The 16,278-nt window shown below is 35.2% G+C and overlaps 1 protein-coding gene and 1 long non-coding RNA gene across 4 annotated transcripts in view; one reads left to right on the forward strand and one right to left on the reverse strand.

The window, feature by feature from the left end:
• PPP4R3A (protein phosphatase 4 regulatory subunit 3A) overlaps positions 1-16,278 on the forward strand; it is a 38,751-nt gene that overhangs the window by 14,227 nt on the left and 8,246 nt on the right. For 2 of the 3 annotated variants that reach the window (XM_019919018.3, XM_019919010.3), the window contains exons 3-10: positions 2,182-2,280; positions 6,237-6,854; positions 10,041-10,118; positions 10,200-10,316; positions 10,761-10,916; positions 13,025-13,156; positions 13,258-13,360; positions 14,647-14,805. In XM_019919018.3, the coding sequence (XP_019774577.1) occupies positions 2,182-2,280; positions 6,237-6,854; positions 10,041-10,118; positions 10,200-10,316; positions 10,761-10,916; positions 13,025-13,156; positions 13,258-13,360; positions 14,647-14,805 (1,462 nt within the window). The remainder of the gene's footprint in view (positions 1-2,181; positions 2,281-6,236; positions 6,855-10,040; positions 10,119-10,199; positions 10,317-10,760; positions 10,917-13,024; positions 13,157-13,257; positions 13,361-14,646; positions 14,806-16,278) is intronic. The other variant, XM_019919024.3, reaches the window with a different exon arrangement.
• The window catches only part of LOC117311016 (uncharacterized), a 56,164-nt gene continuing 51,006 nt past the window's right edge, over positions 11,121-16,278 (reverse strand). Inside the window, exons 4-5 of the long non-coding RNA XR_004524997.2 lie at positions 15,323-15,396; positions 11,121-11,321 (exon numbers count right to left, since the gene is read on the reverse strand). This is a non-coding gene — a long non-coding RNA (uncharacterized lncRNA). The remainder of the gene's footprint in view (positions 11,322-15,322; positions 15,397-16,278) is intronic.

Here is a 16,278-nt window from a genome sequence, read left to right on the forward strand (position 1 = left end):
GCTTGCTTGAGGTCACACAGATAGTACCTAGGAAATCGGATATTTACTCCTAAATTTATATAACGGTGATTTATTTGTCCAACAGGTATTGGTACAATATGAAATATTTTCTTGATGGTTCAGTGGTCTGTTAAATACACTTTGTTGCATTTGGTGTTCTTAAGAAAACCCTCAGGTTAGATTGCAATGGCTGGAGACTAGAGTATTATTTGGTTTTGATATTCTATACATAAATTAACGTTTTGAGTTTTCAGTCAGCTGAATAGTAAAAGCACATCCTAAGAAAAAGAAAAGATCAAGTCTCTTGAGGATGAATGAACAAATCTATATGTCTTAACCTATAGGCTGTTGGATGATAAGCAAGCAGGATGATTTGGTGAAAATTAGGCTCTTCAAGGAAAACAGAAGAGTAATTCCTAAAAATTTTCAAACTTATGAATTTGTCAAATGGATAACTAAGAGCGTATTTCTATCTGTGCCCTGATTTAAGCCTCCAAATGATTCTGAATATACATTGTAATAGAGTAGTTGCTTACAATTGTCTTAAACTTACCTTATTACTAATGTGATAGTGGTTTTAGACTTCTTCCAATAGATCTTACCTTATTACTGGTTTTCAAAACAGTATGATCCCATTTATTTAAAGACGAAACTGAGGCCAACTGACTAATTTCTGACATGTTGATCTTACAATGTTAATGTAAATTATTTTGAGCTGGAACAGCTACTCAGTCACTGGAACAGATTGCTTGCCTGGGATCTATGATCTCTTGAAGTTCTTGAAGATAATAAAAAGGGGTCTTTGAGCTCTTTTTTAGAATTCTGAGTAAGATTTGCGGATTTATCCTCTTAGTAATGCTGCACAGCCTAATCAGAGGATTGTTTATTTACTTCTGGCTGGCATCACTTTAGTTCAGTAAGAGACTATTGGTCTCATGATTGACAGTTAAATAATTGAACAGAGTAAATATGCAATTTAGCAGACAAATTTTTAAACATGGGATCCATTTGTGTACAATAAGTGGTGTCCTTACGAGGTACTGAAAAGTATTAGAAATTACATAGATCTTTTAAGATACCTTAAAATATAGTCATGTTTCCTCCTCAATACAGGAGCTTTTATCATTTCAGTAGATGCTCAGCCAGCCTTGGCTTGGCTCCTTTCAGTTACTTATTAGATTAAATTATTTTTCTTTATATTGTGTTCACATCTAATTTCTACTCCTAATTCGTCTCTTTGGACCAGTTTGAAAAAGGCTACATGGTAGCTGTTACATTAGGCTTCGTTTTCAAATGTAACTCTCCCTAGTGCCATTCACAGATTCTTAATGTGATTCATAGATCCCTCTGGAAGGCTCTTTTTTGAAATGGTTAATTGCTGTGAAACAGTGTATGTGTTTATTTATAGTCAGTAATTTCAAAAAGATACCTTAGACCCTATAAATATACCATGCATATTGTAGAATACAGACTATTTGTACTACAGGAAATATAAAGTGGTCTCAGTATTATAATTGTAGTGTCTTGCTGAGATTACATCTTAGTAAAAACTGTTGAACTGTTTATTAAACTATCATTAAAAAAACAAAAATTGGTATGAAATGAATAAAAGGGTGGTAGGTGGTAGGAGCATCTTGCTTCTTGAACTTTGGTGAAAGTTAAAAAACCTCTGTCCAGGTAAATGCTCACGTTACAAATTTAGCCAATAATTTCAAGGGCGTCATGGGCCTCAAGTGCCCCAGGTAAAGAACACCTGATACTGAAAGTTAGAGAGGAGGAGGAGCAGCTATGTTTATTAATCACATCCTCCTGACATGCCCTTGCTACTGAATACTCAGGACTTCCTCTTTGAGCGTTTTGACTAGAGCATAAAATGTAACTTAATGTGCAAGCAAAGGATTGATATAATGTTTAGTTTGTATCTTTTGATATATTTAGATTATGTGCTCAATTTGTAGTGCTTTTCATATATTGGTTCAACTTCTCCTTAAGGAGAATGTTTTCATTTTATAGATTGGATAAAGTGAAGTGCAAAAAGGCATTGGAAATTACTGACATCAGTGTTACAAAAAGTAAAAATGAGTACCGTTCTCAATTCCCTATTGCTTTGTTCATTTGCCTTATACTTTGAAGTAGTTTGTGATAATATATGTTAATCATTCAGACTTCTTTTCTCTCAAGGACACTTTGATTGTGTGGTCTGAAGCAGAAAATTATGACTTGGCCCTTAGCTTTCAAGAAAAAGCTGGATGTGATGAAATTTGGGAGAAAATATGTCAGGTAATTTTAAAAATCAGAAAATCAACATGCTTTCTTTTTAAGCATTTTGTTTTTTGCTGTGCTTTATGCTAATGCCCCAAACTTTAAATAGAGACACATTTCATATAGATCTTCTAAATTCACTGCTGTCTGTGAAGAAGCTTGATTTATAGGAAAGTACAGTTTATTGACATTAATCTACCCAGCCCAGACCTTTTCTGAACTCCAGAGTTTTATATCCAGCTGCTTTTGAGAGCTCCTCCATGAGTGCTAACTAGCATCTCAAATTTAATAGTCTAAGACTGAACGTAATCTCACCGAGATTTGTTCATTCTCCTAGCTATCTCTCTCATCTCAGTAAATGCCACCCAGTTGCTGAAGCCAGAAACGTGTTTATCCTTCCTTCATCTTCTATATCCATTCAGTCCCTCAATTGTAAGTCTTAAATGCATTCACTTACCTTCATTTTCATTGCTGTTAATTTACTAAGCCACCATCATTGCTTGCCTGGTTCATTGCTTTCATTCCCAAATCTGTACCACAGCTGGAGTGATCTTTTTAAAAATGCAAGTCTGATCGTGTTACCCCTTGTTCAGTAACTTCTTATGGCTCTTGACTGTCTCTTCAGTGTCATCATGCATGTTCTCAATTGATTCTGGAATTCCTTAATGGTTCTAGTACCTCAGTCTAGTGATAAAATCTCCACAGTCTTTTGAGAATGGTCATTTTTTATGCGCTCTGATGGCTAAAGCCACTGGTTCTTGTTATGGACTTATTTAGACCATTACATCCTAAGGATGCTTTCTCTATCTTCATGTTTATTTTATCTGGAGAATAAATAACTTTCAGGAGATTCTTTAATTCATTGGTTCTCAAGGTGTGGTCCTCAGACCAGCAGGATGAGCATGACCTGGGATCTGTTAGAAATGCAAATTCTGAGACCCCCATCCCAGATCTACTGAATCAGAAACTATGAGTAGGTACCAGTAATTCTATTTTAACAAGCCCTCTAAGTCAGATTTTCTCTGTAAAGGGCAAGATGGTAAATATTTTAGGGTTTGTGGACCATACAGTTTAACAGCTATTCTGTTCTGCTGTTGTACTGTGAAAGTAGCTATAGATAACACATAAATAAATGGACATCGTTCTCTTCCAGTAAAATTTTATTTACAAAAACAAGTGGTGGTCCAGGTTTGGCTCGTTTGTCAACGCCTGCTTCAGGTGATTCTGATGCAGCCTGAAGTTTAAGAGCCACTGACTTAGGAGAAGCCACAGTGCTCTTGAGGCACAGTTTCTCCTTAACTTGCAGGATTTATTTCTGCTATGTAATTCTACTTAGCTGTGTTTTTCATAAATTAACCTGCCTGTTAAGCTGTCCCTTTCCTTCTCTTAACATGTGAAAAGCTAACATGTTTTTATGCTTTCTTCATGTTTTCTTTGCTTTCTGTCTCATACAGTTGTTTTTACAGCATGTTCCTCTAGATTTTTGTCATGTGGAGTTCTTCCATAGAAAGAGAAGAGATTAATGAGCTCAGGGTGGTGCTGAAAGCACCCGTTATTAAGAAAAATCTTGTTCTCTTTCACCTTTCTAAGATGAACAGTCGCACCCTGGACACAATCTTTTATTGGGTCAATATTTAACTCAGACCTGGACTCAATCTGTTAACCGTCATGCCTGGCTCTCCTTTAAAATTGTTGGGGCTTTATTATGCTTCTCCTTAGTCTGTAACACCATAAATTTTTCCGTAATTTTCTCTTGGGGCACAAGTAGTAGTACTTGTATACTTTGCTCTACAATAACTTTCCTGGGAATCACTGCCTACTTTGTTCCTTTCTGATCTTCCCCTCCCAACTTTTACATAGTTTATGTTCAAGATGTCATTTCTCAATGACTCTTATGATCCTGGCTGTACTTCTCAATTAATTTCTGGATCCTGGCTTATTTTAGGGAATTTACTGTATTTTGTTCTCTGAGATCTTATGTTTCTCTATTTCTTGAACTCATCATTTTTTTATCTAGAAACAACTAAAAAATCTCCACATTATCTAGTACTCTCCTTGATAGCAGTTATGTCTGGGTGCATCTCTTTTTCCTTTTTATATCTTTATGATCTTCACATTCTCATTTGCTTCATATCTGTCCAGATTGACTTCTGAGATTTATCCTTTCTCATAAGGAAAGCTCTCTCTTCTAGCTTAGTCTACTTTCCTTTTTAAATTTTCATTCTTCTATTGCTTCTCTTCTGAAAGTAAGACTGAAACATATTTGTCAGATTATTACAGTTTCACCATGTTTCCCTGAGAAGATCAAATTCCTAAACACAGGTCTTTTTGATTACCTGTTCAGCCTTCGTATTTGCAAATTAACTCCAGAAGATGGCATTTTTCATTATAATAAGGGCTCTCATCCCTTATCATTGGTTTTGTAAACAAACCCCTACCATTTTTCTATAGGTAGAGCCATAGCTTGAATACTAGGAGTCTAAAGCTGTGATGAGATCTTACGTAATTTGAAAAAATCCAGGGCCAACTTGAGACCATGCCAGGTAAAAGCTGTGAATGTGCCTAGCCTCCTTTTAGTGGTGCTGCCCACTGGGTTAAGGTCAAGACGGTATTGCCTTGCAGCATTTTTTAGACTTAGTCCAGGACTTCTTCCCTTCTAGTATCCATCAACATCTCTTAACCATGCTAAGCAATTTAAGTTTGTTGGTCATTTCATATAAGGCCTAAGTTTTCCATCCCTTTGCCATTCATCTTGGCCTTTTGGGCTGGTTTAGTGGCAGTGTCTCAAATTACAGGGCCAAGATAGCAAAACTCATTTCATTCCAAAATACGTCTTTGACCTTTTGTAAAAATTTTCTTTTACCTTAAAATGTATTTAATTGTGAAGACGTATAAGTTATCTTTTTATAATTAGAGCCCCTACACTGACATACAGTTGGGGTTTATGACAAACTTTAGAGCTTCTAGGGGATCATGAGAGGTATAGGTTTGGGTGTGTAGAAAGGAGAACTTCCATGGTTTGGTTACTTAACTTTAAGCAGGTATTCCTAGGGGATAGCTCTGCTACACATAGGTTGCAGTTACTTTTTATGTGGTTTTATTTTTGTGTGGGTGCACTTGTTTCCCACTCAGTTTTTCTTAATCATCATTTTGGGCTACCAACCAGCGTTTTCATACCAAATCAGTGACCTACTTTGGTCCAAAGCCAATTTGTAAATGCTCTTGGCCCTTGGTTTCTAAATTAACTGATATTAAATATTTTTCTTATTGCTTACAATTATATATTTTTTCTATGGTCACAGTATTTGTTTGAATTTTACTTAAACTTTGAAGAGTTTTGTGGCTCTACCAGAGCACAGTGCTAGGACTGTCTCTGAGATTTGCCCTGGTCTGCTGGAAAAGAGGCCATGGATATAAAACGTGAGTGGATGTTTTACCACTCTATATGTTATGCGTCTGCAGGGCACTGTAAGTCACAGTCACAGTTAGTTTAGTGGATCTTTAGAATGTTTCCGTTGCTGGCAAACCTTGTACTTACAAGAAAGCTTATTCCATTTCTGAACTTTGAACTTCCTTCCTTAAAATCGAAAGTGTATGTTATTTGTAGAAATGTGTAGAAATGTGTTCAGGAAAGTAGGCAATTGTGTCGAGCTTTGTTTTTTTTTAACATCTTTATTGGAATATAAATTGCTTTACAATGGTGTGTGTGTTAGTTTCTGCTGTATCACAAAGTGAATCAGCTATACATATATCCCCATATCCCCTCCCTCTTGCATCTCGCTCCCACCCTACCTATCCCACCCCTCTAGGTGGTCACAAAGCACCGGTGTCAAGTTTGAAGACTTAAAGTTTGTCTAGTCTTAAACTTGAAAATTACCATTAATAGTTTTCTTATAACATCTCTTGTATCTAAGAATACCATTTAGATTTGCTTTGATTATACTTTGTCAGCTATCATAAATCTTGTTTACTAGGTTCAAGGAAAGGACCCATCAGTGGACATCACTCAGGACCTTGTAGATGAGTCTGAAGAGGAGCGTTTTGATGATATGTCATCGCCAGGTTTAGAATTGCCATCTTGTGAATTAAGTCGCCTTGAGGAAATTGCAGAACTTGTGGCATCATCTTTACCTTCCCCCCTGCGTCGTGAAAAACTTGCACTAGCACTGGAAAATGAGGGTTACATTAAAAAGCTCTTAGAGCTTTTTCATGTGTGTGAGGATTTGGAAAATATTGAAGGACTGCACCACTTGTATGAAATTATCAAAGGCATCTTCCTCTTGAATCGAACTGCTCTTTTTGAAGTTATGTTCTCTGAGGAATGTATAATGGACGTCATTGGATGCTTAGAATATGATCCTGCTTTATCACAACCACGAAAACATAGGGAATTTCTAACAAAAACAGCCAAGTTTAAAGAAGTGATTCCCATATCAGATCCTGAGCTGAAACAAAAAATTCATCAGACATACCGAGTTCAGTATATACAAGACATGGTTCTACCTACCCCTTCAGTCTTTGAAGAAAATATGTTATCAACACTTCACTCTTTTATCTTTTTCAATAAGGTAGAAATTGTTGGTATGTTACAGGTGAGTTAGATCATTCTTTTTTTTCCTACTTAAAAAGATACTGATTGCCTTCAGCAGAAATAATTTTCTGTTCCTTTTAGGCACACAAATTGAATTTTTAATTTTTGTCTAAAGGTATGTATTTTGGTGATATTACAAGAGATTATAATATATAATACTGTGGGACCAGAAGGTTGTGTTGGATTAGGGGTGATAAATGTAATTTAAAAAAAAAAAATCTAGCTTGAAGAAATAGGAAAAGGATCTTAATGAAACACTTGAATGTGGAATTTTAGGGATATTAATCTATCAGTTATGCATAGAACAGAATAGATTGGAAGAGGAAAGAAAAATAAAAGAGAAGCCAAGAAATATGTCATTAAATATAGAATACAAATTCTATAGCATTTATACAACTCCCAGGTAATTATTTATTAGAGGTACAGCAGATGTTGGCAAGTTATAGCTGCATGTCTCCCTACCAAGAGGCATGCTTTTGTAATGGATGAGAGTGTGGGGAGGTTAGGCTAGAGTATGAGTTTCAGCTCTGCCTGTCACTTAATAGCTATGTGGCTTGGGCAACTTTCTTAATCTCTTAAAGCTTCAGCTTCCTGATCTTAAGGTTGGTGATATTAGTACCTACCCTATAAGGTCATCTGAAGATTAGATCAGGTGCATGCCTATAAAGCATTGAACATGATACAAGACTCCTGAGTATTATTTTAAAGTATCTATTAATAATTGCCTATTAAACTCCAGATTTTCTTTTTAGAGTATGCCCAGTCTCTCGGGTGTGGTGTGTTAGGGTGCTTGCATCAGAACTGCCTAGGATGCATCCTGGATTCTGCACATAGCACACAATCCAAATGTCTGAGCTGGCCGGTAATCTGCATTTGTAACACCCCCAAAGTCAGAGAATCTCTCAGTAATTTATCCCATGGTGCATGAATTAGTCTAGTCCAGTTGAAATATGTTTGCATAGTGCAAAGATTTGTGAGTTGCACACTTCCTGTGTGTTTTGTTTCTTCATGCTCAAGATGTTGTAACAATAACAGCTGTGTGATATGATTTGAAAGCTATTGTAAGACCTTACCTCAGATCTACAAATAAAATAATTATTTGAAACCTGGATTTGAATTTAAGAAAGAGGCAAATAAATGTCAGTTAGAGCTGCTTGGTAGCACATGTTATGAGTAAAACAGTAAATTTAATTTTTGTCTATTCCTTTTTAGAAAATTGCTGTATTTTCAGTGACCCTGGTTTTATCACCTTAATATATATATATATATATATATATATATATATATATATATGAATTTAGATAGAAAAGTCAATTTTACCAAAACTGCTTTCCTGAAGCTAGTGATAAGTCCAGTTCACGTTGATTAATTTGACATGTTTTCCATTCATTTAAGACAGACAAATAACATAGGCAATACAGTCTGGTAAGTACAACAGTATTCCTTGACATAGTGTATTGTGATTGATAATGGAAGAAGAAGGGTGTTCTGGTACCAATTTTCATTTGTTCTTTGCTAAGGAACTAGTTTTTGCTAGCTACCTAATAGATCCTCTGTTCTGGTCTAGTTCTGATTTCTGGTCTCCTTGGATAGTCCTAAGCACTGCTGGTCCCTTTCTTCAGCTCCACATGGTTCTCATTTTGTTATATAGGGATTTGTCACTTCTTTGTTTTCTTGGTCTTCAGACCTGTAAAATGCCAGTTTTACTCATTAAGTATGAATAATTTCAAGTTGTTAAGTCTTTGTTTCCCTACAATACTATCTGTAAAATGCAGGCTGCCAGTGCTGTAGGTCTTTCTGTTTCTCTTGATGCTGAGCATTTATATTGAAAGTGCTGCTATGAAGGAAGGTGAGTTTTACACATTTTTTGACAAGGAGTAATTAAAGCAGGTTCTTACCTTGTACACAGTCATAACCCTTACTGTTGACTGATTCTTTGTAATACTGTTGAACCTTCTTAATTCTCTGTACTTCACAGAAGTTCAGAGAATCTTTTTTAATCATTTGATTTCCATTTGGTGGGATATATCATGTCTGAGATGGATCTTGATATTGGATGCCATTTGAGGTGTGGCCTATTTGTACACTGCAGAAAAAGTAAAGATGGAATAGCCAAACTAATTTGGTGTCACAGAAAATGTTTCTTGAGCACCTGCAGCAGTGAATAAGGGGTTTATAAACTAGTGGGAGATACACACATACATACATACGTACACATACATATACATGTGTATATATATATATATATATATATACACACACACACACATACATATATACATTTAGACTTAGGCATGTCTGTAGGGCATGTAGTGTTGAATTTATTTCTACTAGCTGAGGTAGTATGGAATTAAAACAAAATCTTAACTAAAAATAGTGACAAAAAATTGAACAGGCAGTCAGGAAGGCTCTACCACCTACCTGCTAACTGTGATTGGGCATTGGGTAAATTTCTTAATCTGTCTCAATTATAAAATAAGGAGGTAAGATAAGATAACATATGAGGTTATTTCCAAGTTCTATACTCTAACTTTTACATGCCCAGATGAGTATCCTATGAGATCTTTTGAATCATTTCTAAAATAATTTAATACAATTTAACATAGAATAATTTAATAATTATTGTTATATGTCTGTAGGTGGATAGCTTCAAATAATAGATGTTTCTTTAAAAGTTCTGAATTTAGCTTTTTACATAATTGAATCATTTCTGGTTTTAAAACATGAAGGAAGTTTTATCTTTATTTGAGTGGTTGTAGAACCTTAACTTCTAAAGTTAAGATTATGAAACCCTATGAAAATCATGGGTCTACAGACCATGTTTGTTTTTGTAAATAAAGTTTTATCTGAACAGAGCCATACTTGTTCATTGACATTGCCTGTGGCTGCTTCCTACTATAACAGCAGAATTGAGTAGCTGTGGTGGAGTCCGCAAAGCCTAAAGTGTTTATAATGTGGCCCTTAACTAGACTTAAGAAATAGAGCCTTGCCGAAATATAAAGGATAATCTTTGTACAAATCCCCAATTTATCCTTTCATAGTTTTTTCCTTCTCTTTTAAAAAACAGCATTGCCAATACCATCTTCCCCTTTTCCAGTTATTGCGATTTATATCTTCTGTATTAGCGTTTTGAAAATATATTACACTGTTACTATTAGCATAATTAATTTATCCTTTGATTTCACAGGAAGATGAAAAATTTCTGACAGATTTGTTTGCACAGCTAACAGATGAAGCAACAGATGAGGAAAAAAGACAGGAATTGGTAAGAAATTTGATATTATGGAGGGCATGAAGCTAAAACAACACACCTTTTATATTCACTTATCCTTTTTCCTAATTTCAGGTTAACTTTTTAAAAGAATTTTGTGCGTTCTCCCAAACGCTACAACCTCAAAACAGAGATGCTTTTTTCAAGACTTTGTCAAACATGGGTATATTACCAGCTTTAGAAGTCATCCTTGTAAGTTTGTTTCTCCTTATACTTAATTACCATCATATTTTTAATCCACAAAATAGTATATTTCTTATGTAGCATGCAACTGTTTGATTATAGCCAATATTTAATATCAGTTGTGTATTACATAAAGTTAAAAAGCTATAAAATTCTAGTATTAGTCCTTACAGAGAGTACTGAAAGGACACATACAGGAATTTTCCATATTTTTAATATCGATAATTTGTTAACTTTGCAGCCTATTAGTTGAAATGTTAAAGTAGAAAAGAAAACAGGAATAAAGAAAGTATAACTTTATCCAGAGAAAAAGAATTTTACATAAGCAGAATTTCCTTGACCTCTCTTTTTTTATTCAAATGTTCTCTTATAATTTGTCAGGTTTTGGATTTATATAGCTTCAAGTTCCATATTTTTGTTATTATAGGAGAAATAAGTGCTTTTTATCTGCAGGGCATGGATGATACACAGGTGCGAAGTGCTGCTACTGATATATTCTCATACTTGGTTGAATATAATCCATCCATGGTACGAGAGTTTGTCATGCAGGAGGCACAACAGAATGATGATGTAAGTAAGAAGTTAACAGAGCAAAAAATAACCAACAAGGTAAATATTATTTGCACTAACAGTAAGTATTTATACATGGGAAGCTATAACTGTATTTATTATTCATTTCTTAAAGATTTAAATAGTTGATGTTTGAGAAGAGTGTAGCCATAATATCATGGCTTATTCTTCCCTAACTGGCTCCTGTCTCAGTTTATAAATTGTCTTACAGCAGTTGTTAATGCTCAACTTAAATTTCTTTAAAAATTTTTGAGATCGGGCTTCCCTGGTGGCGCAGTGGTTGAGAGTCCGCCTGCCAGTGCAGGGGACACGGGTTCGTGCCCCGGTCCGGGAAGATCCCACATGCTGCGGAGCGGCTGGGCCCGTGAGCCATGGCCGCTGAGCCTGCGCGTCCGGAGCCTGTGCTCTGCAACGGGAGAGGCCACACAGTGAGAGGCCCGTGTACTGCAAAAAAAAAGAAAAAAAAAAATTTGAGATTAAGTTTCTTAATTCAGAAGTTAATGTGCTATGTAGTGTTGTTTAAATCATTTAATCAATAAATTGTTCTTCTATATGTGGAATTATGAATAACTTCCCTAGGAAAACATTGGCTTTGCTAGGGATAGAGTCTCAAAATCATCAAGAATGATGAAGCACATTCCTTTGGAAAGTGTTTAGGGTGCTTTCTTTACTGCCTAACCATAGGGAACAAGCTGTTGTGTTGTGTACACACACACACACACACACACACACACACACTCACTCACTCACATTCACTCACTCACTCACTTACCCATCAATTTCAGAGTCGGTGAGAGAATGTATCCTGGTGATGTGAAAGGTTCTCCCAGAGTCTGTGGTACATGGCTTATGTGGAAGCCGTAAATGTTTGTGCTCTGTTTTCTTTTCAGATAATTAAACCAATCATCCTGATTTTTTATTTTCTCTTTCCCCCATAAAATCTTGGAAGTAACTTTTTACTTAAGAATAAACTAAGATATTCTGCCCTCAAACAGAGAGGGTAAAAAGACAATCTCTTAGAAAAAAATATATGTAGAATTCCAGCCTATCATATTTTTACAAAATGAGGAAATAGACTTTTTAAAGAGATCGTAATGTGTTGTGATGTCAAAATGAAGTGGAATGCCTAGTAACTTCTATATTTAACACTTGTTTACAAAATTGTAATGTCAGGGTAGGTGCAGGAAGTGCCAGTTTGAACTGTTGAATATTATGTCACATTTTGCTTTTATAAAATAGTCCTATCTTGAAAGCCTGTGTGTGTGTGTGTGTGTGTGTGTGTGTGTGTGTGTGTGTATATAAAATAAAGGCTATTCTTGTTGGCGCTGTAACCCATTAGTTGAACATACATTGATGTACTTCATTCATACGCAGTCGTCTTCTTGATTCCCAGTCTTGATTCGTTATTTCCATGTATGTCTGCATTTTCTCTGTCTATCCTACCATTGCATATATAGGCAAGAGCAGAGATTTTTCTCACTGAATGCCTCTCAATTTTTCCTCTTCAGCCAGGAAAACCAGTCATAGTAGAGCATCAGGAAAACTAAGTCAATTTTGTATGTCATTTGGAATATCTATAATATATTTGTTCTCCTGTGTGCTCTCTAAATAACGTAATCTTGTTTCCCCCAATTTCAGACATTCAGGTACCAACTAATTTTTTCTTAAATTTATTTTAAATGGAAACTTTATATCATTTCCATAAATGGAGAATAGGTACAATTATCATCTGCCATAAATAGAAGGAATCTATAAAAATGGAGTGAAAGAACAATGTTATAAATTTTAGCTAAACATTCTTACTGTTAAAGCCCGTTAGCTTTCTTCAGAAGGGAGATTTTGTTATCCAGAGGTGTAAAAGATCTGTTAGCACCAAACTGAAACTTTGTTTTTATTTTCATCGGGATTTAAAGATAAATCCCCTTGATTAAAGATAAATTCTTTTTGGTACTATTTGTGTAATGTGCCAATACCATACTTTCGGAAAACTGCTCTGTATCCATTAAAGAAGTCAGTCAAGCATTTCATTTTGTTTGCAGTTAAGATAGCCATAGCTAGGTATAATGCTGTAGCATGTCTCATAGTATATGCTTTTTCCATTCCCTCCTATAATAAGTGATCCTTACTATGTGTATTTTTCTCACCAGGATATTTTGCTCATCAACCTCATTATAGAACATATGATTTGTGATACAGACCCTGAACTTGGAGGAGCAGTCCAGCTTATGGGCCTCCTTCGAACATTAGTTGACCCAGAAAACATGTTAGCTACTGCCAATGTAAGCTACGGGCATTTTTCTCTTTTTCATACTAGTATAATTTTTATTGCTGGTAGGAACCAATGCAGTTAAAGTTCATGGAAGTGTTTTCGATTCCTTAGAAAACAGAAAAGACTGAATTTCTGGGTTTCTTCTACAAGCACTGTATGCATGTCCTTACTGCTCCCTTACTGGCAAATACAACAGAAGACAAACCTAGCAAAGGTAAGGTAATACAGGTTGGTAGTTAAGTTCTTGGTTCTTGAATTCTGAAACTCAAAAAGTTGGTGTTAACCTAGAGGTTTACTAATATATTTTCAAAAGAGGTAATTTCAAGGTAAAATTTCTTTTAAAAGTGCTATAATCAGAGGTAGTAGAACTGTGAAAGAATATACTAGAGATAATTTTTTGCTTTCAGAATTTTAAAACAATATTTTTTGTTAAAGCAATATTTGTATTTAGTTTGCATTTACATGTATGAAACAAATAGAAGGAAGAAGCTATTAGAAGATTCATTTTAAGTTATTTGTACTCCAGGTGTGTAGATACAGAGCAGAGCTTGTGCTTAGTATTAAGCAGTTTTTCTTTGCATTGAGGATTATTCCAAAGTAGGATTATTTCTGCATTTTATTCCTTTAGCTTTGTGTGTGTGTGTTTGATTTAGAAAATAGTTTTAGGGTCTTCATTGGGAAATTCCTTATTGAAGCTTCGAGAATAAGTAAGTTATTTTGTCATATGAATTATCAATATAGTATATTTAACTTATGACACCACTTAGAATAAAATGTTAAATTTACCTTTTTTAATGACTCTAGAATCAAGTCTTGGAAATGTGATACTAATTTTTCTTGTCTACTTTATTCATAGTAGGTAAAGCTTGAGGCTTCTTTCCAAACCCACATGTTCAATTCATCAAACATTTATTGAGAACCCATTGTGTGGAAGGCACTGTGCTATATATATAATCTTTAGGGGTTAAATGGGAGAAATAAAAAGTGAGTAAAATAGTTTTGGAGGCTTACTGCCTGGTGAGGAAGATAAGCCAGTAATTATAATTCAGCGTGGACTCATTATGTGTAGTAAAAGGAGGCACAAAGTACATGAATCAAAGGAGCAGAGAGAGTAGTTCCATCAAAGCCAGATGATGTGTGGTAGGAGGACCTCCTGTGATATCTGTATATCCGTTGAGGGACATAAAACATGGTAGAGCATTCTTGCCCTCTAGAATGAAACAGATCTAATAGATTTGTATCCCAGTTTGCCTTACTAATATTTCACACCTGGGTCTTGTGACACTAATTCTTCACAGAGTTATTTAAATTAAATGTGAAAAAATGGAAAGCACAGTTCTTGGCACATGGTAGGCATTCAATAAATGTTAGTTCCCTTTTCCTTAACTTTAACATATTTGGGTTAATAGAAGGGATTTTACTTGATTAGAATTCGGATTCTTAATTTGGGGAGGAAAAGAATATAAGCCATTAAATATAATTGTGTTTTGTTTTGTTTAGATGATTTTCAGACTGCCCAGTTGTTGGCACTTGTATTGGAATTGTTAACATTTTGTGTGGAGCACCATACCTACCACATAAAGAACTACATTATTAATAAGGACATTCTCCGGAGAGTGTTAGTTCTTATGGCCTCGAAGCATGCTTTCTTGGCATTATGTAAGTGTTGCTTCTGGTAGAATTACTTATTGTCTGTATATTATTATTGTTATTTCGGTGTTATTGCCTGAGAAGAAAAGATCACTGATTGCAGGAGACCGAGGTTCTAATACTAAACTACACTGATAATGTACTTTTGCCATATTTTGATCAGGTGATTTTCCTGACTCTTCTTTCTCAATATACAGTAAAGGGGTTAGAGTGTACCTACAAAATGTATTAAAGTATTATTAAAATGGCACCTTAAATCATTTTATTTGCCGTATTTATTTTTGACTTTATATAGCATGACAATCACAAATTGGACATTCTTGTGAGACCAGAGTCTCACACTGAGTCATGAAGAATACATTTGTAATTTGGAAAACATAGCTAATAGCACCGAGTTTCCAAAATACATTTTTTCTAAATTACAGAATGCCTAGCACAAATGCCTGCAGATGGTCTGTTCATTAATTCCACAAATATTTTTCCCCCAGCTTTACTGAGACATATTTGACATATGACATTGTGTTACCTCAGATACTTCAGAGAAGGGGTGACAGACCACAGCTGTGGCCAAATCCAGTCCATGGTCTGTTTTTGCACAACCTGGAAAGTGAAAAATAGTTTCTGTGTTTTTAAAGCATTGTTCAAAAAAAAAGCTACAGAGACCATATGTGGCCCACAAAGCCTAGAATATGTATTCTGTAGACCTTTATGGGAAAGGTTTGTCACCTCTCGTAGAGCAACAGATAGTCTTTTAACAAGGCTGTTCTTAGTTATACATGTTTTTCAAAAGTTGACTTTCACTGTATTCTGAAGACCCTAGTTCACAGAAGTAAAACATGTTTCTGAATTAGAAATAGGTTAACCCAGAATATTCTTGATCATGTAGCAGTCAGCCTTCTTTGGTACGTTGGCACACCAGTTTTAAGAGTACCCTAGAGGCTCAATAAGAGATGTCTGTTGGTAACTAACTCTTTTTGGCCTTCTGGTTTTTATGGGTAGGTTTGGTTTTGTTGTTGCATAAAGGCATCATAATCATCCAGTAATTAGAAGCCTGAACATATACATCCATTTTTGCTTTTTTTACTTCATTTTAAATCATTTTGCTTGGGAATTCCCTGGCCGTCCTCAGTGAGTGGTTAGGACTCTGCACTTTCATTGCCGAGGGCCTGAGTTCATTACCTGGTTGGGGAACTGAGATTCCACAAGCTGTGCAGCGCAGCCAAAAAAAATGTTTTGCTTAATTGACTTTTAAAATATCCTTAAATTATGAAAACATTGTTTATAAGGATATTTCTGACATTGATTTATTCTGTCAACATTTTATCTTTAAAATGGTATTCAAAATAGAAAGTCTAATGAATTTTTCTTAGAAGGAAACCTATTAGGGTGACACTTGTTATAGTTGAATTAGTTTTTCAGTCTGGTGTACACACTGCAGTATGAACTGAGAATACATGTGGTCAGATGCTTTTCAGCCAAAAG

Source organism: Tursiops truncatus, chromosome 2 (assembly GCF_011762595.2).
Source record: "Tursiops truncatus isolate mTurTru1 chromosome 2, mTurTru1.mat.Y, whole genome shotgun sequence".
Lineage (NCBI taxonomy): Eukaryota > Metazoa > Chordata > Mammalia > Artiodactyla > Delphinidae > Tursiops > Tursiops truncatus.